General features: G+C 41.2%; 1 protein-coding gene across 1 annotated transcript; it reads left to right on the forward strand.

Annotated features, from left to right (window-relative positions):
* Window positions 1-3,542: 3,542 nt before the first annotated feature.
* LOC125312318 (protein LBH-like) lies at window positions 3,543-18,809 on the forward strand. Its single transcript, XM_048270787.1, has 4 exons — window positions 3,543-3,719; window positions 9,271-9,364; window positions 14,127-14,322; window positions 17,412-18,809. Exons 2-4 carry the CDS (start codon window positions 9,272-9,274, stop codon window positions 17,468-17,470), a joined length of 348 nt encoding a protein of 115 aa, XP_048126744.1. The 5' UTR covers window positions 3,543-3,719; window position 9,271; the 3' UTR covers window positions 17,471-18,809.
* Window positions 18,810-19,338: the final 529 nt, after the last annotated feature.

A 19,338-nucleotide genomic window follows, 5' to 3' on the forward strand; every position in this document is an offset into this window, starting at 1 on the left:
CTTTACACACAAATCCAACTATTGCTCACACTTTTGTCTTAATATGGCATTTTGAATACATCATGTGATCACACTGTGATTTTTTCAAAAAATGTGCTGTTGTGAAACACAAGAAAACAAAAACAATGTGAAATACAACAAGCACCACATGTAGTTGGACAGAAACCGAACACACTTTGGAAAAAGTGGATTTTTCCAACAAGAAAAAAAGATACTGCATCTGTGTGCGTGTGTGCGTGCGTGCATGCGTGCTTGTGTGTTGGTAGGGGGAGCAGTTGGGTGTGTATTTATATACTATACTAAAGCAATGATTGGATGATGTTCAGTAAAGTAATGTGTTTGCACTAATATGTAAAGAGTGAGTAATGAGTGAGAATAGGTGGTGAATAAGTGTGGTATTTTGACAGGTTTTGTTTGAAAAAGTATTTTTTTGTGTGTTAGGTAGAGGGTTGTGTGTGGTGTTTTTGTTTTTGCAAAAATTGTTTTAATTAAAAACATGCGAAGATTATGTGTAAGCAGTTGAAAAAATTGATCACACTCGTTTCAAATGATGTGACACAACCAATATAAGCTAGGTCAGAGTGCAAACAGGTTGCTGAACAGTGCAGGTTCTTATCAGCAATGGACAGAAACTCAGTGAGGCATTTCGAGTACATGTGCATTGTAGGCTGTAGACGGTAATGTTCTTCTCATATACAGTACTGAAAATGTTCTTTTCCATTACCTTTTACAATACTTTATTTTTAGCAGATGTACAGTAAATGCTGAATCCACTGGAGGTATGTGCCCTGAACACTGTGTTATCCATTTATTTGATGTAGTGTGTGTACTACTGACTGCTTAGTAGTGTTTTCATTTTGACTGCTGTGTGAATGATCTGAAGACATTGTTTGATTTTGAGCACAGGTACAACTGGTTTTGAGGTGATCGTTCAGTTTTGTAAGAAGGTTTTGTGACTGTAGTTTGAGAAAGGGATTTTGTGAACCAATTGTAAAAAGTACTTTTGCTTAATTTGTGTCTTGTTTACAATATATATTCTTGTTGTTGTTTTTTGTTGTAAAACCTCTTGCTGTTGAAAAGAAACTGTAAGCTAATTACTGCAGAAATTGTATTTTTGAGTTTTACAGCCACAGAGGACTGTCTAAATAAGTGGCAATGACTACATGTAGCACAGTACTAGCACAGTAAAGACCAGAGGGTTTTTGTATAAAGCACATCAGTGTGTTGCTGCTGATTTGAAAGACTAATTAAAATGGAGCATGTGTCTATCATTTTGTCGCAATAATTACATTTTGAAAATGGATAGTTTAGAGTGCGGAGTTTTACTTTGACAAAGATGATTTATTTCCAAGTGTTCTGTCTTATGTGGCTTGTGTTCAGAGTCTTGACACCATGAGCCGAATTGTGGAAAAAAACAGGTAAAAAACAACTGGATGAGGATGAGAAGGAGGAGGACTAAGTATATAAGTATATATACTCTTTTGATCCCGTGAGGGAAATTTGGTCTGCATTTATCCCAATCCGTGAATTAGTGAAACACACACAGCACACAGTGAGGTGAAGCACACACTAATCCCGGCGCAGTGAGCTGCCTGCATCAACAGCGGCGCTCGGGGAGCAGTGAGGGGTTAGGTGCCTTGCTCAAGGGCACTTCAGCCGTGCCTACTGGTCGTGGTTCGAACCGGCAACCCTCCGGTTACAGGTCCGAAGTGCTAACCGTAGGCCATGGCAGCCCCTAAAGAGATGGGATGCGAACTCCGGCCGAGCGCGTTAAGCCACGCGACAATTCTAGGACTAGGAGAAGAACACTCTAAGTACAATAAGGAGAAGGAGAGGGAAGAGGACCAGGTTATTCCTATAGAACAAGACAACATTAATCAGCCAGACAACCAGACCTGGAAGGGCTCTAGCTTTATTTTTGAGCTAAAATTATTTTGTTTTCTTCTGTTGTGCTTTTGTTTTGATTTTGAGTATGCATGTTTACAGTAATGCATGTTTGATAAAATTACAAACTGATATGACTTCCACACAGAGGAAGCAAAAGCCTAAAGTATTTTTTCATTTATACTGTAAGTGTGCAGTGTTGGGAAGAATGCTTTTAAAATGTAATCAGTTACAGAATACAGAATACATGCCCTAAAATGTAATTTGTAACGTATTCCGTTACATTACTCCATCTAAGTACTGTATTCTAAATACTTGGGTTATAAGTGCTGTTTTACATTTTATCAAGTGTGAATCAAGCTGCTATTTCAGGCGATGTCAGCAAAAAACCCACAACTTAACTTCATAGGATAAACTGAAACATTATACATTTTGTTAATGCACAAGAGTTTGAAGAGTTTTGCACAATAATTACAATATTTGCTGGTTAGATGTGTTGTTTTGCAACCACAGTGTTTTTTCTTTCTTTCTTTCTTTCTTTCTTTCTTTCTTTCTCATGTTCCAGACTACAATTGATTTTCCTTCCAGTCCATAGCTAGATTTGATTGAACAATTATGAAATTGTATAAAATACCCTGCGATGTTCGACAAAACCGGTAGAGGGCGACAGAAGACAGATGAACTTAGACATCGAGGTTACAGATGTGGAATTGCACCTCAGTTGGAGACTCTGCCGTAGTAGAGTGTGACAAGAGTTTAATCTGGTCTTTGCATGATTAAGAAAATGGGGGCTATGAATAATTATGAACTTCAGAAAAAGGCTTCATTGATTGTTTACAAAAAAAGTCACACCACCTTTGGAATTTATATCAAAGGAGGTCGCACCATTTGGCGATGTCTCGGATGTCTCCTACTTGATCGACTCCTCAATAAGCCATTGTGGACATCAGCTGATTATCCGAGAAAAAGAGTGAATGACCCCCTCCCCTTATGTTCCGCACCTCCGCAAGTACCCCGCAGATCATATAAACCCGTAAAATGTCTAACAGGTTTACACCAGTGATTTCAGAGACGGAAATCTATCATTCTCTGTCACTGACTGTACTTTATTTCTTATTGAAAACGAAATCAGTCAACACAATATCTCATGGTTAGGGGTTTCTAACAATGCATTGGATTAAAAGTGCATGACAAGTATGACAACCACAATGCCCATTACAAAGAGCGTTTCTATGAGGAATGGCAAAAGGAAGTAGCCTATGCATTGTTTTGTTAAGGTTGCTGACACCAAACAGGAACAGTAGTATTTAAATACATTGTTAGGAAGGTTTGGGGAATTTATATTATGTAAAAGGGAAACACCATTTGAATGAAAGGATAAATAGGTATATATCCACCAGGGATGTATTTTGACAGCAAACTGAAATAGCGAAAGGTTATGATAAACAGTTATAACACAAATATATTAGCCTACACAAATAAAGCTTGCAACAGACCTACTGACATATCAGCTCATTGAACAGTCATTCAGTTATTGGTCATTTATAGGTGTTTTGGTTAATTACTTCTGATACTGAGGAGAATGAATATTAATCCACTCAATTCTTCATCACGTTGACGTAACACTCGGCGTAATATCAAACGCGCTCAACCGATCAAAGCATGCAGACAGTATCTCTCCGTGCGTAAAGGGAAACTAACCAGTACCAACGCGCACTGACTCGAAGGTGTCGACAAAGATTACTCCGGAACTCTAGACGAACGACATTTATGCACACTGGTTGTTTGTAAATTCAAATAAGTGTGGGGATTTGCGAGCGAAGAAATAATACAAGGTAAGCTTCCTTGCTTCTGGATGAAACCACCCGTTCGCTGTCATTAAGATAAGTCGTGCTTTTTGATTGGACTCAATAGTTTGATCTTAGATATCAAAGTCATATTCTACCTGTTGTTGTTTTGAAAAATAGATTATAGTCTTGAAAAAAAGTGAAGTTCGTTGTGTAGGTGGTAGAAAAACTTCGGCGAATGATCTCTCTATGCGTGATGTTTTATAGCCGATTTTGCATTTACCTTCGCGTATATATATATATAGCCACAATAGTCATTTTAGCAACGCCATATTTTGGGTGGCCCGCAAAGACCCAGTGGTTGTCCTGTCTGGCCCACTTGGTAATGAAGTTGAATAGCCCTGGCGTGTCAGTGTCTTTACCCAGTTTATCTAAGGGGCATATTCTAGACACAATTCTGAGAGAGAAATTACCTGTCACACTGTACTTCACAGGGGGACGTATAAACATTCAGTCATTCAATACGGTCTCCAAATCTCTTCTCAGAGGTACAGAAGGATAGGGAAGAGTACATTTGCATCATCTAGCACCATACTCCATGTTCAACGTAACATGAGTAGCGTTTAACTAACGAGACAAATCACTTGGAGGTTCTAGTTACTTGGTATTTTTAGTTATACAAAGTACTTTATTGTAGGGAAACTGTTTCCAGTGAGTTCAACATAGTAATGTCTTTCCACAGTAACCCAGTATTACACAGAGGCTTAGTGAGTTAGAGATAAAACAAATAAATACAAATATAAGAAAAGAAAGGGGTAAAAAGAAGTTTCAGTTTTATTGCAAACCTGATGCCAATTTGTAATAGTTCACAGTTGCCATGTGATGCGGAAAATATATAGCATGGCATGGCTGTTCTTGGGTCAGGCTGGGCATGTAGCATCAGTAACAGAAGTTCATGTCCTCTGGAGTTTGTTTTGCACAAGCCTGTGGTGAGACACACCTGTATGATTCCATCACTTCCTATCTTCCAGAGCCACACCTCTCCCCTGGCAGCCGGCTGGCTCTATGTGGTCATGCTCAGTGGCATTTTGTGTATGCACGGGGTGAAGTGTGTCATGTGCTGGCGCGCATATGTGTGTGTGTGTGTGTGTCTGTGTCTGTGTGAGTGTGTACACTATAATGCCAAAAGTATTGGGTCACCTGCCTTGACTCGCATATGAAATTAAGTGACGTCCCATTCTTAAAGTGTAATTCCAGCGAAAATTGACCCAAGGGTGTTTTTCTGCTTTAAAACACATCAAATAGGCCGTGGAGACAGTATTTTTTTGTTGATCAACAACTACAGAGCATGCTCCGGTATACACTATAGCCCCAAATCGCAAACAGTGGATTAGCTAAGGGCCATGAGCAAAACGCTTCCCAAATAGCATTTTTTAACCAGTAATATTGTTCAAAACAGCATCAAACCTCGTCAGGAGCTTTCTCATAGTCCCTACACATAAAATGAAGCACCAACAATGTAGTTAACGAATCCGGAGTTTATTACAAAAGACTGTTAATCTCACAGAAGACTGAGATCGTTTATTGCCGGTAGGTAATGCCTTATACGGACTTTCCTTCGAGAGGAGCTGGTAGGGGGACAGTTGGTAAGTGTTCTTTTAGTCTTCTGTAATAAAGTCCGGGTTCACTAACTACGTTGTTGGTGCTGATATCCTTGGGTCAATTTTCCCCTGGAATTACACTTTAATCAATAGAGTTTCATATGACATCAGTCCACCCTTTGCAGCTATCCACTTTAACTCTTCTGAAAAGGCTTTCCACGAGGTTTAGGAGTGTGTTTATGGGAATTTTTGACCATTCATCCAGAAGCGCATTTGTGAGGTCACACTGATGTTGGATGAGAAGGCCTGGCTCTCAGTCTCCGCTCTAATTCATCCCAAAGGTGTTCTACAGGGCTGAGGTCAGGACTCTGTACAGGCCAGTCAAGTTCATCCACACCAAGTCTCTGTGAAGTTCGCCATTCATACTTTCACACTTGTCTGATGTTTGCGGATTGGGGAAAAACTGCACAACACACAATACGGAAGTGATTTACTCACTCAATAACAGACCCTCCCACCTCAGTTCCATATTGTATGACCACTGTACTCTGGTGGTCCCCCCAGTTTCATTTCTCACCTGTGACATGGTTATACATTCATGCTTTTATATTCTGATGAAACCACAATAGCTGGATTGTAATTCACCTCTCCATGTGTGTAGCATCATGCTCTAATCTGATTGGTGGCTCATTTGGCTGTAGGCCAGTGATTGTATGGTAGGAGGAAGTGAGTGGGAAGTTATGGCTGTCAGTAAAGCCTCTTTGTGTGGAAAGAAACATTATATTTGCACATGATCCCAAAGCCCCTAAGATGATCTTTAAAACTATAAAAACAAATACATATGGCCAAAAGGATATATCAAAATATTGTTCAAAAGGATTACAGTTGAGAATTAGCCAGCTGAGTAATACTGGCACATTGATTAATGTGTGTGTGCGTGTGCGTGTGCGTGCGTGTGTGTGTGTGTGTGTGTGTGTGTGTGTGTGTGTGTGTGTGTGTGTGTTCCATCAACTCATGCAACACAACTAACTGTGAAAAAGGTGCATCTCGACCCCCTCCAGAGCTCCCTGAGTGTTTAAGGGGAGGTTAGTGTTGCGTCGGAGTGGCCAGAGGGCCCATGGAGAGCACCTGGAGCTTTTGTGTGGGCCGAGAGGAAGGCCGGTCGTACTTGGACGCATGGAGCTCTATTGAGAGACAGAGGTTTCAACACTAATCGCCTCATAATGTGAATGTGGTGAATCTCTCTCCCTCTCTCTCACACACACAGACACGGCTACACACACACACACACACAAAACAAACGCACGACACACACACACACACACACAAAACAAACGCACGCACACACACACGCACACACACAAACACATACATACACACACACACACACACACACGCACAGCCACACACACACTGCTACACAGCCACATACACACACACACACAGCCAGCCCCACATAGACACACACTATCCATTACCAAACGTTGCCTGTGAAGAACAGCCCTCAGCCCTCAAAGCAATCAAAGCCACCAATGCTTTGACCCAGGATTGCCATGGAAACCCCAAATATTACAGAGTATTATGGTGTGTGTGTGGAGCCATATGTTTATATATGTATAATCTTCACTATCTTGATGATAGTACACTGTGTTCTGATAGGAGCAGCAGGATATTGAGAAATGTTCAGTGAAATTATTTCAAAAGGTGTGTCATGAAATTTTATCCGTGCTTTCACAGAGCTCCCTATTGCCCTCCATGCCTGTGTTTGTCACTGAAAACTGAGAAGACGACAAATGTGTTAAAAAACAACGCAAGTTGTGTTATTTTCGACACATATTGTTTAACAAATAACAAAAACAATGTGTTGGAAACAGCACAAACTATGTTATTCCTATCTGGATGCAAAATTTTAAGAATGTGTACACTTGCATACAGCGAACAGCACCCTATACTACATTCTACATACTATACTACTATGCTGTGCATATGGATTTATGTGCATATATATGTGTATTTTTATATGTGTACATACTATGTGTATTTATATATGTGCATATACTATGTGTATTTATATATGTGCATATACTATGTGTATTTTAATATGTGCATATACTTTGTGTATTTTTATATGTGCATATACTATGTGTATTTTAATATGTGCATATATTTTGTGTATTTTTATATGTGCATATACTATGTGTATTTTTGATTGTGCTGAAGAGCAGATGAGCTGGTTTAACTTCAGTCTCTCTGAAGTGGGATTCTGTGAATTAGTTTTTTTCCCCTGTTCAAGTCCGCGCAGACCGCTTTGGTAAATATTTGAACAATGTTAGGTTCTGGGCAGAGTTGTAAGAGATGAAAGGATCGGGGGTCCTACAGGGACGAGGCAACCCAGATAGGAGCCGGTGCTGGGCCACAGTCATCCTGGATCTGGGCCAAGCTCACTAGATCAGCTCTACCTCAGGGGCCAGGTCTATTACTGGAGCAGCCGGGGCCATGAGGAAGGCAACCTTTGAATGTTTTTTTTGGCTGAGGCTGATCTCTTCTGAGGAACTGAAGGGCTGTCTGAGGTCTGGCACATCCCAGGATGCCGTGGGTGGTATTTGCATGGGCGCCCTGTAAAGCCGGGCCCTAAACAGCAGCTTGATTTCCCTGTCAAAAACCTGTCTGACTCCAGAGCAAAGTTTGGAGAACGGAGGTGAAAATCAGCGGGTCAGCGCTTGCCAGCCACAGTAGGCAGCAAAATGAACAAAAACAAATGAGAGAGAAAGAGAGAGAGAAAGAGAGAGAGAGAGAGAGAGAAGAACAAGCCAGAAAGGTACTGGGAGTAGTGACGAATAGAGACAGAAGATAGAAGAGAGAGAGGGAGAGAGAGACTGAGTGAGTGAGGGAGAGAACGTGTGTTTGAGAATGGCAGACTCATTAAGCGGATGGAGTGATTTGATTGTGAAGTGCTGGTGGATTGGTGGCGTGCCTCTAAAGCCCTCCGCGCCGTAAGGACCCATGACTCACTCACACACACGCACAGACCCCATGCCCCAGTCGACCGCTCCCAAACACACGCAGCACACAGGAGCGCGAGGAGAGTTAGCCACAGACAAGTCAACACACGAATGCCAATTCATGTATTTCTAACATTTGAATCCCATCAAGGCTTATGTCTAAACACGCCTTTTTGGAAAAGGTCAAGTGAGAGTAATATTCAAAAAGCCGAAGCTGTGGCTGACTTGAACTGTGTTTGGTGAGCATGTTGTCGTTTGCTCATTTGAGCAGTGGGGAGATATGAACACACTTCATACTCGTCTCCTGCTCTGGTAGAGTATCTGGGGCAGCAGGAGGAGAGGCACATTCTGAACTCAAACAGACACCACAGAAATGCTGAGAAACCCAAAATAAATACAGAGATGCAAATAGACAGATGCACACACACGCATACACACACACTCTCACTCTCTCTTACACACACACATGCACACACACATATGTGGGAACACTTGCAATGTTCTTTGACTTTGTCAAAATGAATTATTTTTAGGTGTACCTGAGGCCAAAATCTGTCCAAATGTTCTCCGGAGAGTACAGTCTGAGCTGAAAAAAATACAACAGGCGCTAGACAACACATTTTGAACAAGGGTTGAGCTTTTGCATGAGGTTGCATATCTGGATAGGTTTAGGTCAAAGAGTCTGGCTTATATTATCCACAGAATGTTTGGTACATACATCACCATTTATTTAATTGATATGTTGTCTTTGCACTATTTGCTATAAATATAGGGTTTGATTTTGTGTGTGTTACCTGATTTTTTATTTTCTTTTTAACACAGAGTCATAACGTTTTTGGAAACAAGGTTGTACAATATATTGTCAAAAGCATTCACAGGAACAGTAGAACTGGAACTGGAAAAAAGAACATAAAGAAGAAGAAAACAATCTGTCTTTCTCTCCCTCTGTCTCTGCCTTCCTAATCAATCTCTTTCTCTGGTCCCCCCACCCCACAGCATGACAGACGTGATAAACACCAGAGAACCCGGTCCCGGTCGGGAGGACTTCGGTGTGGAAGGAGCCGCTGGGGAACAGGGCATCGCCTTCCAGGTCAGTTCTCCGCCCCTCTGGCCAGCGGATCAATTAGTCAATCAGAAAATCCATAACAATCAGTCTGCCAGTCAATGACCAGATCACTCCATCCTCCGGCTAATCCACCACTTTACTAGTTTTCTGTGCTGAATTACACATTGAGCAACTCATTTGTAAATGGCAACACTCGATTTTAGCCAGTGAGGCTAATTTAACCTAATCATGGGCAATTTCAAACCACCAAAAAATCAATGCAGTTTGTAACCGGTCAAGGAACCAGAGTCCAACAGTATTGCTCTTATTTTACTCCACTCTCTTGATTGTGGGCTGCATCATACCGATTTACTGTATTAGAGTTGCACTATTTTTTCTCCTTTGTATTGTAAAGGAAGTCTATATTATTATTATAGAATAATTATTATACTGCCCTACAAAGCCAAAAGGCAGTAACTGCATTTTTGGTCGAAAAATGAGTTAATGTCATTTTTGGGATGTTAAAGACTTCCTTTATCATGCGGATAAATATCTATACTCAATTTGACTGTTTTTTTTTTTTTTTAAATAAAGGGTTGTGTTCACCGTAACTCCCAAAACCATACAAGCAACCATGGCAGAGAGCCACAACTGCAGTTACTGTTCTTTGGCTTTGTTCTTCGACGTGCAAGTACAGTTACCATACTCTGCCTTTGGTAGCAAATATTGATTATATGTCAGTTACTGCCTTTTGCCTTTGCACGACTCCTTATTTTTAGTACATAATACAAAGGCAGAGTACAGTATCTGACAAATAAGGGTCAAAGGTCAACTTTGAGCACAAGTTTTTTTTATATACACACATTTCTTCATCAGGGCAACAATTCACCAGATTTTCATTGCTCTACCTATAATACATTTGTGTAGACAAAACAAAAAAGTCATTTTTTCAGTTTGACACTCTGGTCAGTTACTGCCTTTTGCCTTTGTAGGGCAGTATAGTATCTGCCATTATAACAGTGTTGATTTGGGCTGCGTTGAGTTTAGAGGAACACGCCACCCAATGTCAGTAGTAATATATGTTTTTACCTTAACTTTCACGAGTTGAGTCATACCTCTCCCGTGTCGGAACGTGCACTCAAACGATCTGGTGCACGGCACGACTGTGTTAGCATGTTGCTATGCTAGCGGGCTCAGACGTAGAAGTAATCAAAAACATCCACGTTTTCCCGACTTAAATACAGTTGCACGAGTAGTTGATAAAAATGTCTACGGTCACACAACATAAAACATGGCGATTTTCCAAGTGAATAAACAGGAGAACTACAATGTGTGGTGCAATAGCACTGGGAGTACTTTGACCTAGCGTAGTAATATTAATTAACACCTAATTGTAGATCCTATCCACCACAGAGTTTAGAATCCATGCTTGATCGACCCCTCAGTCTCCCCCTCCCCTCTGAGCGAGAGAGAGGCACACACACTAGAGATGCGCTGATGGGCTATTATTTCAACCATAACTGCATAGCAAAACGTATCATCCATCAGCCATCCATCAGCACCAACGTTTTTTGACCAATTTTCAAAACCGCACCTGCCCACCATCCGCTGGTTGTTTGTAAAATATGTTTCAAAGTCATTTATAAGCAGTAGCCTAGGCTACGCATGGCTAAACACCTCGCAGACATATCCCAACAGTTCAAAGAACAACAGGTTAACGAATATGCTATAGAAAACACGACTACATGGTTAGTGCCAAGTTCTTCTCTTCTGATTTAGTCTAGCCTAAGTGAAACGAGTAGGCCTATGGTTCTCTGGGATAAAGCGAACCTTCCTTCATCAATGAATTTTGACGAGACATAATGAGGTAATCATTTTGACGAGACATAACAAGCTGTAGTCTAATCATAGGGTGCTAACGTGATGAAAGCGCAATGTTCACGCCAGAATATCATTACCATAACTTGTAAACAATCTATTTCATGTTCGGTCAGTACTACTGGTAATATTTGTCATGCCATGTAGACTGTAATTTGTTCAATAATTATTGCCCAGATGTTGGATAGGCTACCCGAAATGCGCTAATTAAAGCCCACAGCATATTACCACCATAGGCTACGTGTTGAGTCCCGAAGTGTGACGTAGCGTTTCCATGACGGCAGAATCACTGGATCTAGAATCTTTGATCTAAACAAACTTTCGAAGTGCCATAAATAGCATTGAATGTAGACATGTGGCATCATTTCTAGCTAATAAAAATAAATATATCCATTTAAACGTGTTTTACCTGCTAGGCAGCAGCTTAGCCACATAACAAGGATTCCCTGGAAGGTGTAATAGAAAGAAACAAAATTCCAGTGGATATTTTACGTCTTCTCAAAGACTGGCGGATGTAAAGAGCAACGTTTTTTGCCAAAAAATAAAGCCAAAACACATCCATGAATTTAAGGATTTTAACCGTATGCTCAAAGTTCAATGCAGGTCTCTTTTACGGAGGAAACTCGTGCTAAAATAAAACTCTGTAGTCACGAATTTGATCGTGTTGGTATGAATATATGTTGTAGTATGTGATTCCTACAGTGTAAAAAAAATATACTAACGTCTTAGAAACGGCTTATTGTTACGTGGTAGCAAATCATGCTATCAAAGAAATGGACAAAATGTAGGAATGCACACAGATATATTGCAACAGGTAATGGTAGGCCTATCTGATGAAGACCTGAGTGGTTGGAACGTCGTACTTGTACACTGGGCACAAAGAAGACTATACTCACATTTTTCCCTTTGCAACTGTCAAAGAAATCCCATGAACACAGGAAGGCCTAGGGTAGCCTAAACTGTACATCAGATGGCCTAAAGATTAGGCCCCTCTGCATAGTAGTGTTAATTTCGTCAGACGAGACGAGAGGAAATATGTTCATCCTTTTTTTTCATGACTAAGACGAGACGATGACGAGACGGCAGTAATGTCCTGAAACACTGACTAAGACTATCTTAAGATGCATTATTGTTGACGAAAAAAGACGAGACTAAAATGTTTTGCATGAAATAAAAACTAAGATAAAATCTCTCTTCATTTTTGTCTACAAAATGAGAAGACAATATCTAGCTGTTACTTTTTTTTTAAAATATTCCGAATGAGTTCATACGCACTTTGCACTTTGCTTATTGTGTGGATTCATACTGTATGATTTAAACTGGCATATCTTACATAAACAGTGTTGCAGAACTGTTTTTACATACAAGTTGGTTCAATATTGCAAACAACTCATCTATATTATATTTTACCACGTCTGCTCACGGACCACTTGGATAGCTTGCGGACCACCAGTGATCCCCGGACCACACTTTGAGAAACACTGGTCTACGAATATGACAGTGGTCCAGTCAAATCTTTTACTGTCTATGGTCAAATCTCAGCCGAGCTATAACTGTAGCTCGACTTACCTGTGCATGTAAACATACTGACTGACAAAAAATCAGAATGAGTAATTATAACAGACGAGTAGCCCTGTGGACACACAATATTGTTGGAAAATTGAGATGTGTGAAACACTATTTGACTCAAATGGTAATCAGAAATAATTTGTTAGAAAAAAAAAGACTAAAATGTGTTGACTAAAACTGACTAAGACTAAGATACCTTTAGTTTTCTTTTGACTAAAACTAGACTAAAATGACGAGACCTTTAGTTGACTAAAACTTGACTAACAAAAATGATATTTGAATGACTAAATATGACAAAGATTAAAAAGGACATTTCATCACAAGACTAAGGCTAAATTAAAAATAGGTGACAAAATTAACACTACGCATAGCATTCAGTGATTTGCATGCAGTAGTTTCAACACTGACCTTGATCTAGCCTAGTTTGGCTATTTAAAGCTACTTTTGCCAAAACACAACACAATGTAAATTAACTATAACAAACAATAAAGGTCTTAATCACACAAAGTAGGCCTACTATTTTACTGACTATAAAAATTAATAATTATGTTGGAAGTTTAGAAGTTTAGAACCCAGAATTGACCTGCACACTACAAAAGTGCACCGAATTCAACACAAATGACCCAATACACTTGGAGGAGGTATGAGTCCTTTCTTTTCCAGATATCTTAGGATTTCGCCGTAGTATCGTTTCAGTATCGAGCATCGTGATATTTATGGCAGGTATCGTATCGTCATAATTTTGGTATCGTGACAACACTACTGAGGGGTCGATCAAGCATGGATTCTAAACTCTGTGGTGGATAGGATCTACAATTAGGTGTTAATTAATATTACTACCCTAGGTCGAAGTACTCCCAGTGCTATTGTGCCACACATTGTAGATCTCCTGTTTATTCGCTTGGAAAATCGCCACGTTTCATGTTGTGTGACCATAGACATTTTTATCAACTACTCGTGCAACTGTATTTAAGTCGGGAAAACATGGATGTTTTTGATTACTTCTACGTCTGGCTACGTCTGAGCCCGCTAGCATAGCAACATGCTAACACAGTCACACCACGCACCAGAGCGTTTGAGTGCACGTACCGACACGGGAGAGGTATGACTCAACTCGTGAAAGTTAAGGTAAGAACATATATTACTACTGACATTGGGTGGCGTGTTCCTTTAACCAAGCTGAATTGAACTGAGCTAGACTGAGCTCAATAGAATAGAATTGAAATGGGTACAACTGAACTGAATTATATGGTATGAACTGAGCTGAATTACTGAACTACTGAACTAGTGAATGGGAACATTGGACTGAATTAAATGGTATGAACTGAAATTAAATGAGCCACTCTTTGCTACATTCCAGATCTTCCCGGACAGTCATGAGCGATACCCAAAGCTGTCCAAACGTCTGCCGTCTATCGTGGTGGAACCCACGGAGGGGGAGGTGGAGAGTGGGGAGCTACGGTGGCCCCCAGAGGACTTAAGGAGCGCAGATGCATCCCACAGACCCACACACATGAGCACCACTCTGGAGCAGAGTGCGCAGGAGCAGATAGGAGGTGAAAGACGCACACACACACCACACACACACACACACACACACACACACACACACACACACACACAGACACACACACACATAGAAACACACATGCAGACATGCAGATGCACACACATATGATAGCACAAGAGCTGTAAAGAAACAAGGATTACACACACACACACACACACACACACACACACACACACACACACACACACACACACACACACACACACACACACACACCATCCACCCCCACCTTTATATCCAGGTGTGTGCCACAGGTGTTCATGCAGATTCAGTGCTCACTGGACTGTGTGTAATGACAGTTTGTGTTGAAAGTTTGCTGAGGGTTCGTTGGAGTTGTCTGTGGCTTCCTCTGGAAGATGACAGCTGTCAGAATTAAGGCTGACAAGACATACAGACAGGCACGATTGAGCCCCCTCCGCCCTGTCAGGGTAACTTTCTCTCCAAGTGTGATTTTTGTGTGTGTGTGTGTGTGTGTGTGTGTGTGTGTGTGTGTGTGTGTGTGTGTGTGTGTGTGTGTGTGCGGGTTGGTACGTGCTTGCACAAATAGCTATATGCACATCCAAACATGCCACTATGAATGTGAGTGAGTGTTTGTGGTGTGTGTGTGTGTGTCTGTGTGTGTGCATGTGTGTGTTTGTGTGTGTGTGTGTGTGTGTGTGTGTGTGTGTGTGTGTCTGAGTGAGGGTGTGTGTGTGTGTACATCAGGGTCCCCGTGTCTGAGCCAGTTCCTGTTAGATCAAGTATTGAGAGTGTGTGTGTGTGTGTGTGAGTCGTCTTCATAATGACTGTGTGTCTGATTGAGAGTGTGTGTGTGTATGAGTCGTCTTCATAATGATTGAGGTAATGCATAGAAATGTGCTCTTCCCCAGGGATGCTCTGCCCCTGTGGTGCCTAGCGAGACTCTTCCACATAATCCCATTCTGTTCACACATTTCACTCTGTGCTTCACACCTCCATAATGGCTCCTCTCTGCTCTCCGTTCTACTTACACAGAGACCCGCACTCTTACATGGAGACCTGCACTCTTACGCACTCTAACACAGAGACCCACACTCTTACACACTCTTGCATGGAGACCCGCACTCTTACACACTCTTACATGGAGACCCGCACTCTTACATAGAGACCCGCACTCTTATACAGAGACACGCACTCTTACACGGACACCTGCACTCTTACACACTCTTACATAGAGACCCGCACTCTTACATAGAGACCTGCACTCTCTTACACACTCTTACATAGAGACCTGCACTCTTACATGGAGACCCGCACTCTTACACACTCTTACACAGAGACCCGCACTCTTACACAGAGAACCGCACTCTTACACAGAGACCCGCACTCTTACGCACTCTTACACACTCTTACATAGAGACTCGCACTCTTACATGGAGACCCGCACTCTTACACACTCTTACATAGAGACCCGCACTCTTACATGGAGACCCGCACTCTTACATGGAGACCTGCACTCTTACGCACTCTTACAAACTCTTACATGGAGACCTGCACTCTTACATGGAGACCCGCACTCTTACATGGAGACCTGCACTCTTAAATAGAGACCTGCACTCCTACATGGAGGCCTGCATTCTTTCATGTTGAGCTGGAGGATTCATATGGAAACTGTGGAATAGAAAGAAATAGGACATGGCCGTGTGTCTAATGTTTTTGTTGGTCATCGGGGCTGGTGGTCGATTTCTCTGTGTCTCTGGAGTGATACTGTGATGGAAGGTTGAGAGACATCCAAGGAAGAAAAACACACATACACACACACATGCACACACACATGCTCACACGCACACACATACATGCACACGCACACATACGCACACATGTGCACACGCACACATGCTCACACGCACACACACACATACACTCGCACGCACACACACACACACACACACACACACACACACACACACACACACATTGAGGCATTCACAATTACAGTTATTCTTGGAAAGAAAAATGATTGTTATATATATATTTGTGACTGAGAGTGTTAAATTCCCACAGCAACAATTACAATCAACGTGCTATTCTTTGGTTTGTTTGTACCCTGAACCAAAATATGTAGCAATCACCAGCACAATAGCTACAGTATCTGAATATGATTTGTGCTTTTGTGTCAGAGGAGGGAACGTACTGGTTCAGATTTTTTTCTATGTATTTGATGTTCTGGATCTTTGTTGTTTTGTAACATGGAAATAGACCTCCCTCATATGCTATGGCAGAACTGCTTTCAGATGTAGACAGTAAAGGTAGGTGGTATTTAGCAGATGATGTTTTTATCCAAAACGACTTCCTGAGTGGCGACTGCAGCCACTGTTCTAGCTCACCCCCTATTGTAGTGCAAAACTACACAGAAATTAGAGTGTGTGTGCCATGTTTCTACTCCAGCACAGTCCTATTGTAGTGCAAAAATACACAGAAATAAGTAAAGAGTGTGTGTGCCATGTGATATTTCTACTTCATGTCATAAGACTAGCATAACCATTATAGCTTCCCTTGGCAGATGCAATTATAACATTATCCCCCCATTATATTATTTCTAAATAGGGTACTGCCTTTATTGACACTGTGACTCACCCTTATACAAGGTGACAAAGGCTGGAATGGTCATGTATCTAACATTATTGGGCCTGCTCTGTCCAAACCAAAGATTTTGATACAAAACTGTTATGTAGACACTACCTGCATAACAAGTAATATGGTATATGTATGTGTAAGTATATGGTATCTACAATGACATGGTTACTTTAATACATATTATAACATATGAGTTAACTCAGTGGGCTTTATAGTCAGATGGCATATGGCATATTGAGGATGTATTTACTGTAAAGCAGTGGAAGTGAAACTGCTACTGCACCTGGTGCTGGCTCATGGATTATGCAACATTTAATTAACTTATGTTCATCTCCTCCTCTGTTCACGACTCTTCTCTCATCTCTTCTCTCTTTTCTTTCCTACCGTTCTCTTCCTCCTCTCCTTTTTATCCTGCTCTTGTGGGCTGTACTATTCTGTCATGGCCTCCTCTCTTTCTCTCTCTCTCTCTCCTCTGTGCAGATGAAGAACAGGCCAGCAGTGTAGATTCATCAGCAGGCACTGAGCAGGACTCAAACTGAAGAAGAATCAGCTCCACCGACACCCTACCCCCAACCCCTCACTTCAACACCCACCCCACCCCATGACCCAGTTCCCCCCCCCCTCTCACAGTGCTTGCTGAAGGCAGGCAGGCAGAAAGAACACAGTCTCTCCCTTTCCATCCACCCCCCAACCCCCCCTTCCCCACTCTCTTCCTCTCTTTGACTGGGGACGCGCTCAAGACTCAAGGGTCCACTGATTGATAGCGATAGGAGGTTTGGAAATGACATCTCTGCTGCTTACGTGGAGGCATCACAACCCTATAGTTCCCAGGTGGAATCACTTCGTACGTAATGAAACACTAGTTTACACTCGCCTGACAGTGCATCGGATAATGCTGAATTACTTTTGGTCACTCATGATGATATGTCTGTTGTGTGTAATGTACACTGAAATTTTCCTGTGACAAATACTGCTGGGATGGGATAACCTGTATGCCACTACGTGAGAGTGCATGTCTCTGTGTGTGTGTGTGTGTGTGTGTGTGTGTGTGTGTGTGTGTGTGTGTGTGTGTGTGAGAGAGAGAGAGAGAAAGATACTGCTGTAGACGGTGGTGCAGAAACAGAACGAGTCTGAAAGTCACATTGTGGGCGTCTGGGGATATGGGCATGCGTGCTTGGTGTCTGAAAGAATCTGCCACATACTTGAAACTTCAAACGTGTCTACCCGTCTGTCAGGCAGCATGTCATGCCAACTCCTAATCATGCCACACTCTCATCTCAAAGACCTTTATAGCTCTCTCTCTCTCTCTTGCTCTCTCTCTCTCTCTCTCTCTTGCTCTCTCCCTCTCTTTTTCTCACTGTCATCCTTTATTTTTCCAACATGAACGTACACCCGTAGCCATGCACACATACAGACACGCTCACACTCCAACAGATAGATAGACACACACACACACACACACAGCCAAACACATTGCGCCTGTTGATAGATTCTAGATAGTGCCTTCAGCTGCTTTGTTGGTGTAGAAAAGAAAACAGATGCATTCACCTTAAGTAAGAAGTATATGACAAACATTCATGAGCACCACATGCGCATACTGGTTACTTTCAAAGCAGTATCAACAATGCTCATTTCCAGCCATCATAATTAGATAACACTTCTGTGTATTGTGTGTATTTAGAGAGTAAATAATGTGTCAACATGAACTAATGTAATTTGACTAGCACTGGCTTCTATCGTAACATCTTGGTGAATCATTTGTGAATGAAAACAATAATGTAACACATAACATTGTAAATCAATAAAGAATATTAATGTTTTAGGAATAACTAATTATCTTTATAATAAACTCTTGCCCCCCAAAAAAAAAAAGAAAATGCATTTTATTTTACATTTGAGGATCTCTCAATCCCTAATTATGAAGCACATGCTCTGTCAGAGTTTTGAAATGTGTTTTAGACTGTATACGTGAAATTACATAAATTGACTATTTTTTTGCTGACATGGTTTGTTCACGTCCACTTTCCTTGTCAGAGCTGTAGTCAGCAGAGCCTCAGTCCTCTTGGTCATTTCACTATTTAGCACATTTAAAGGTACTGTAGCAATTCTATTCTATTTAGCATATTTAAAGGTACTGTAGCAATTCTATTCTATTTAGCACATTTAAATGTACTGTAAGCAATTCTATTCCATTTAGCACATTTAAAGGTACTGTAGTAATTATATTCTATTTAGCACATTTAAAGGTACTGTAAGCAATTCTATTCTATTTAGCACATTTAAAGGTACTGTAAGCAATTCTAAGCCATTTTGAGCCCGTAACACTTTTTCTCACAATTAGCGAATATCTCCACGATTTTCTAGCTGTCAATTCTCTGACACTGTAAAATAACACACAACCCTGGAT

The sequence above is a fragment of the Alosa alosa genome, chromosome 19 (assembly GCF_017589495.1).
Source record: "Alosa alosa isolate M-15738 ecotype Scorff River chromosome 19, AALO_Geno_1.1, whole genome shotgun sequence".
In the NCBI taxonomy this organism is placed as follows: Eukaryota; Metazoa; Chordata; class Actinopteri; order Clupeiformes; family Clupeidae; genus Alosa; species Alosa alosa.

Excerpts from the sequence above, each read along its gene's own strand:
- LOC125312318 (XM_048270787.1), top strand. The coding sequence starts at position 9,272 with ATGACAGACGTGATAAACACCAGAGAACCCGGTCCCGGTCGGGAGGAC. Across the intron at positions 9,365-14,126 it reads AACAGGGCATCGCCTTCCAG|ATCTTCCCGGACAGTCATGA; the intron begins GTCAGTTCTCCG and ends GCTACATTCCAG. Across the intron at positions 14,323-17,411 it reads TGCGCAGGAGCAGATAGGAG|ATGAAGAACAGGCCAGCAGT; the intron begins GTGAAAGACGCA and ends TCCTCTGTGCAG.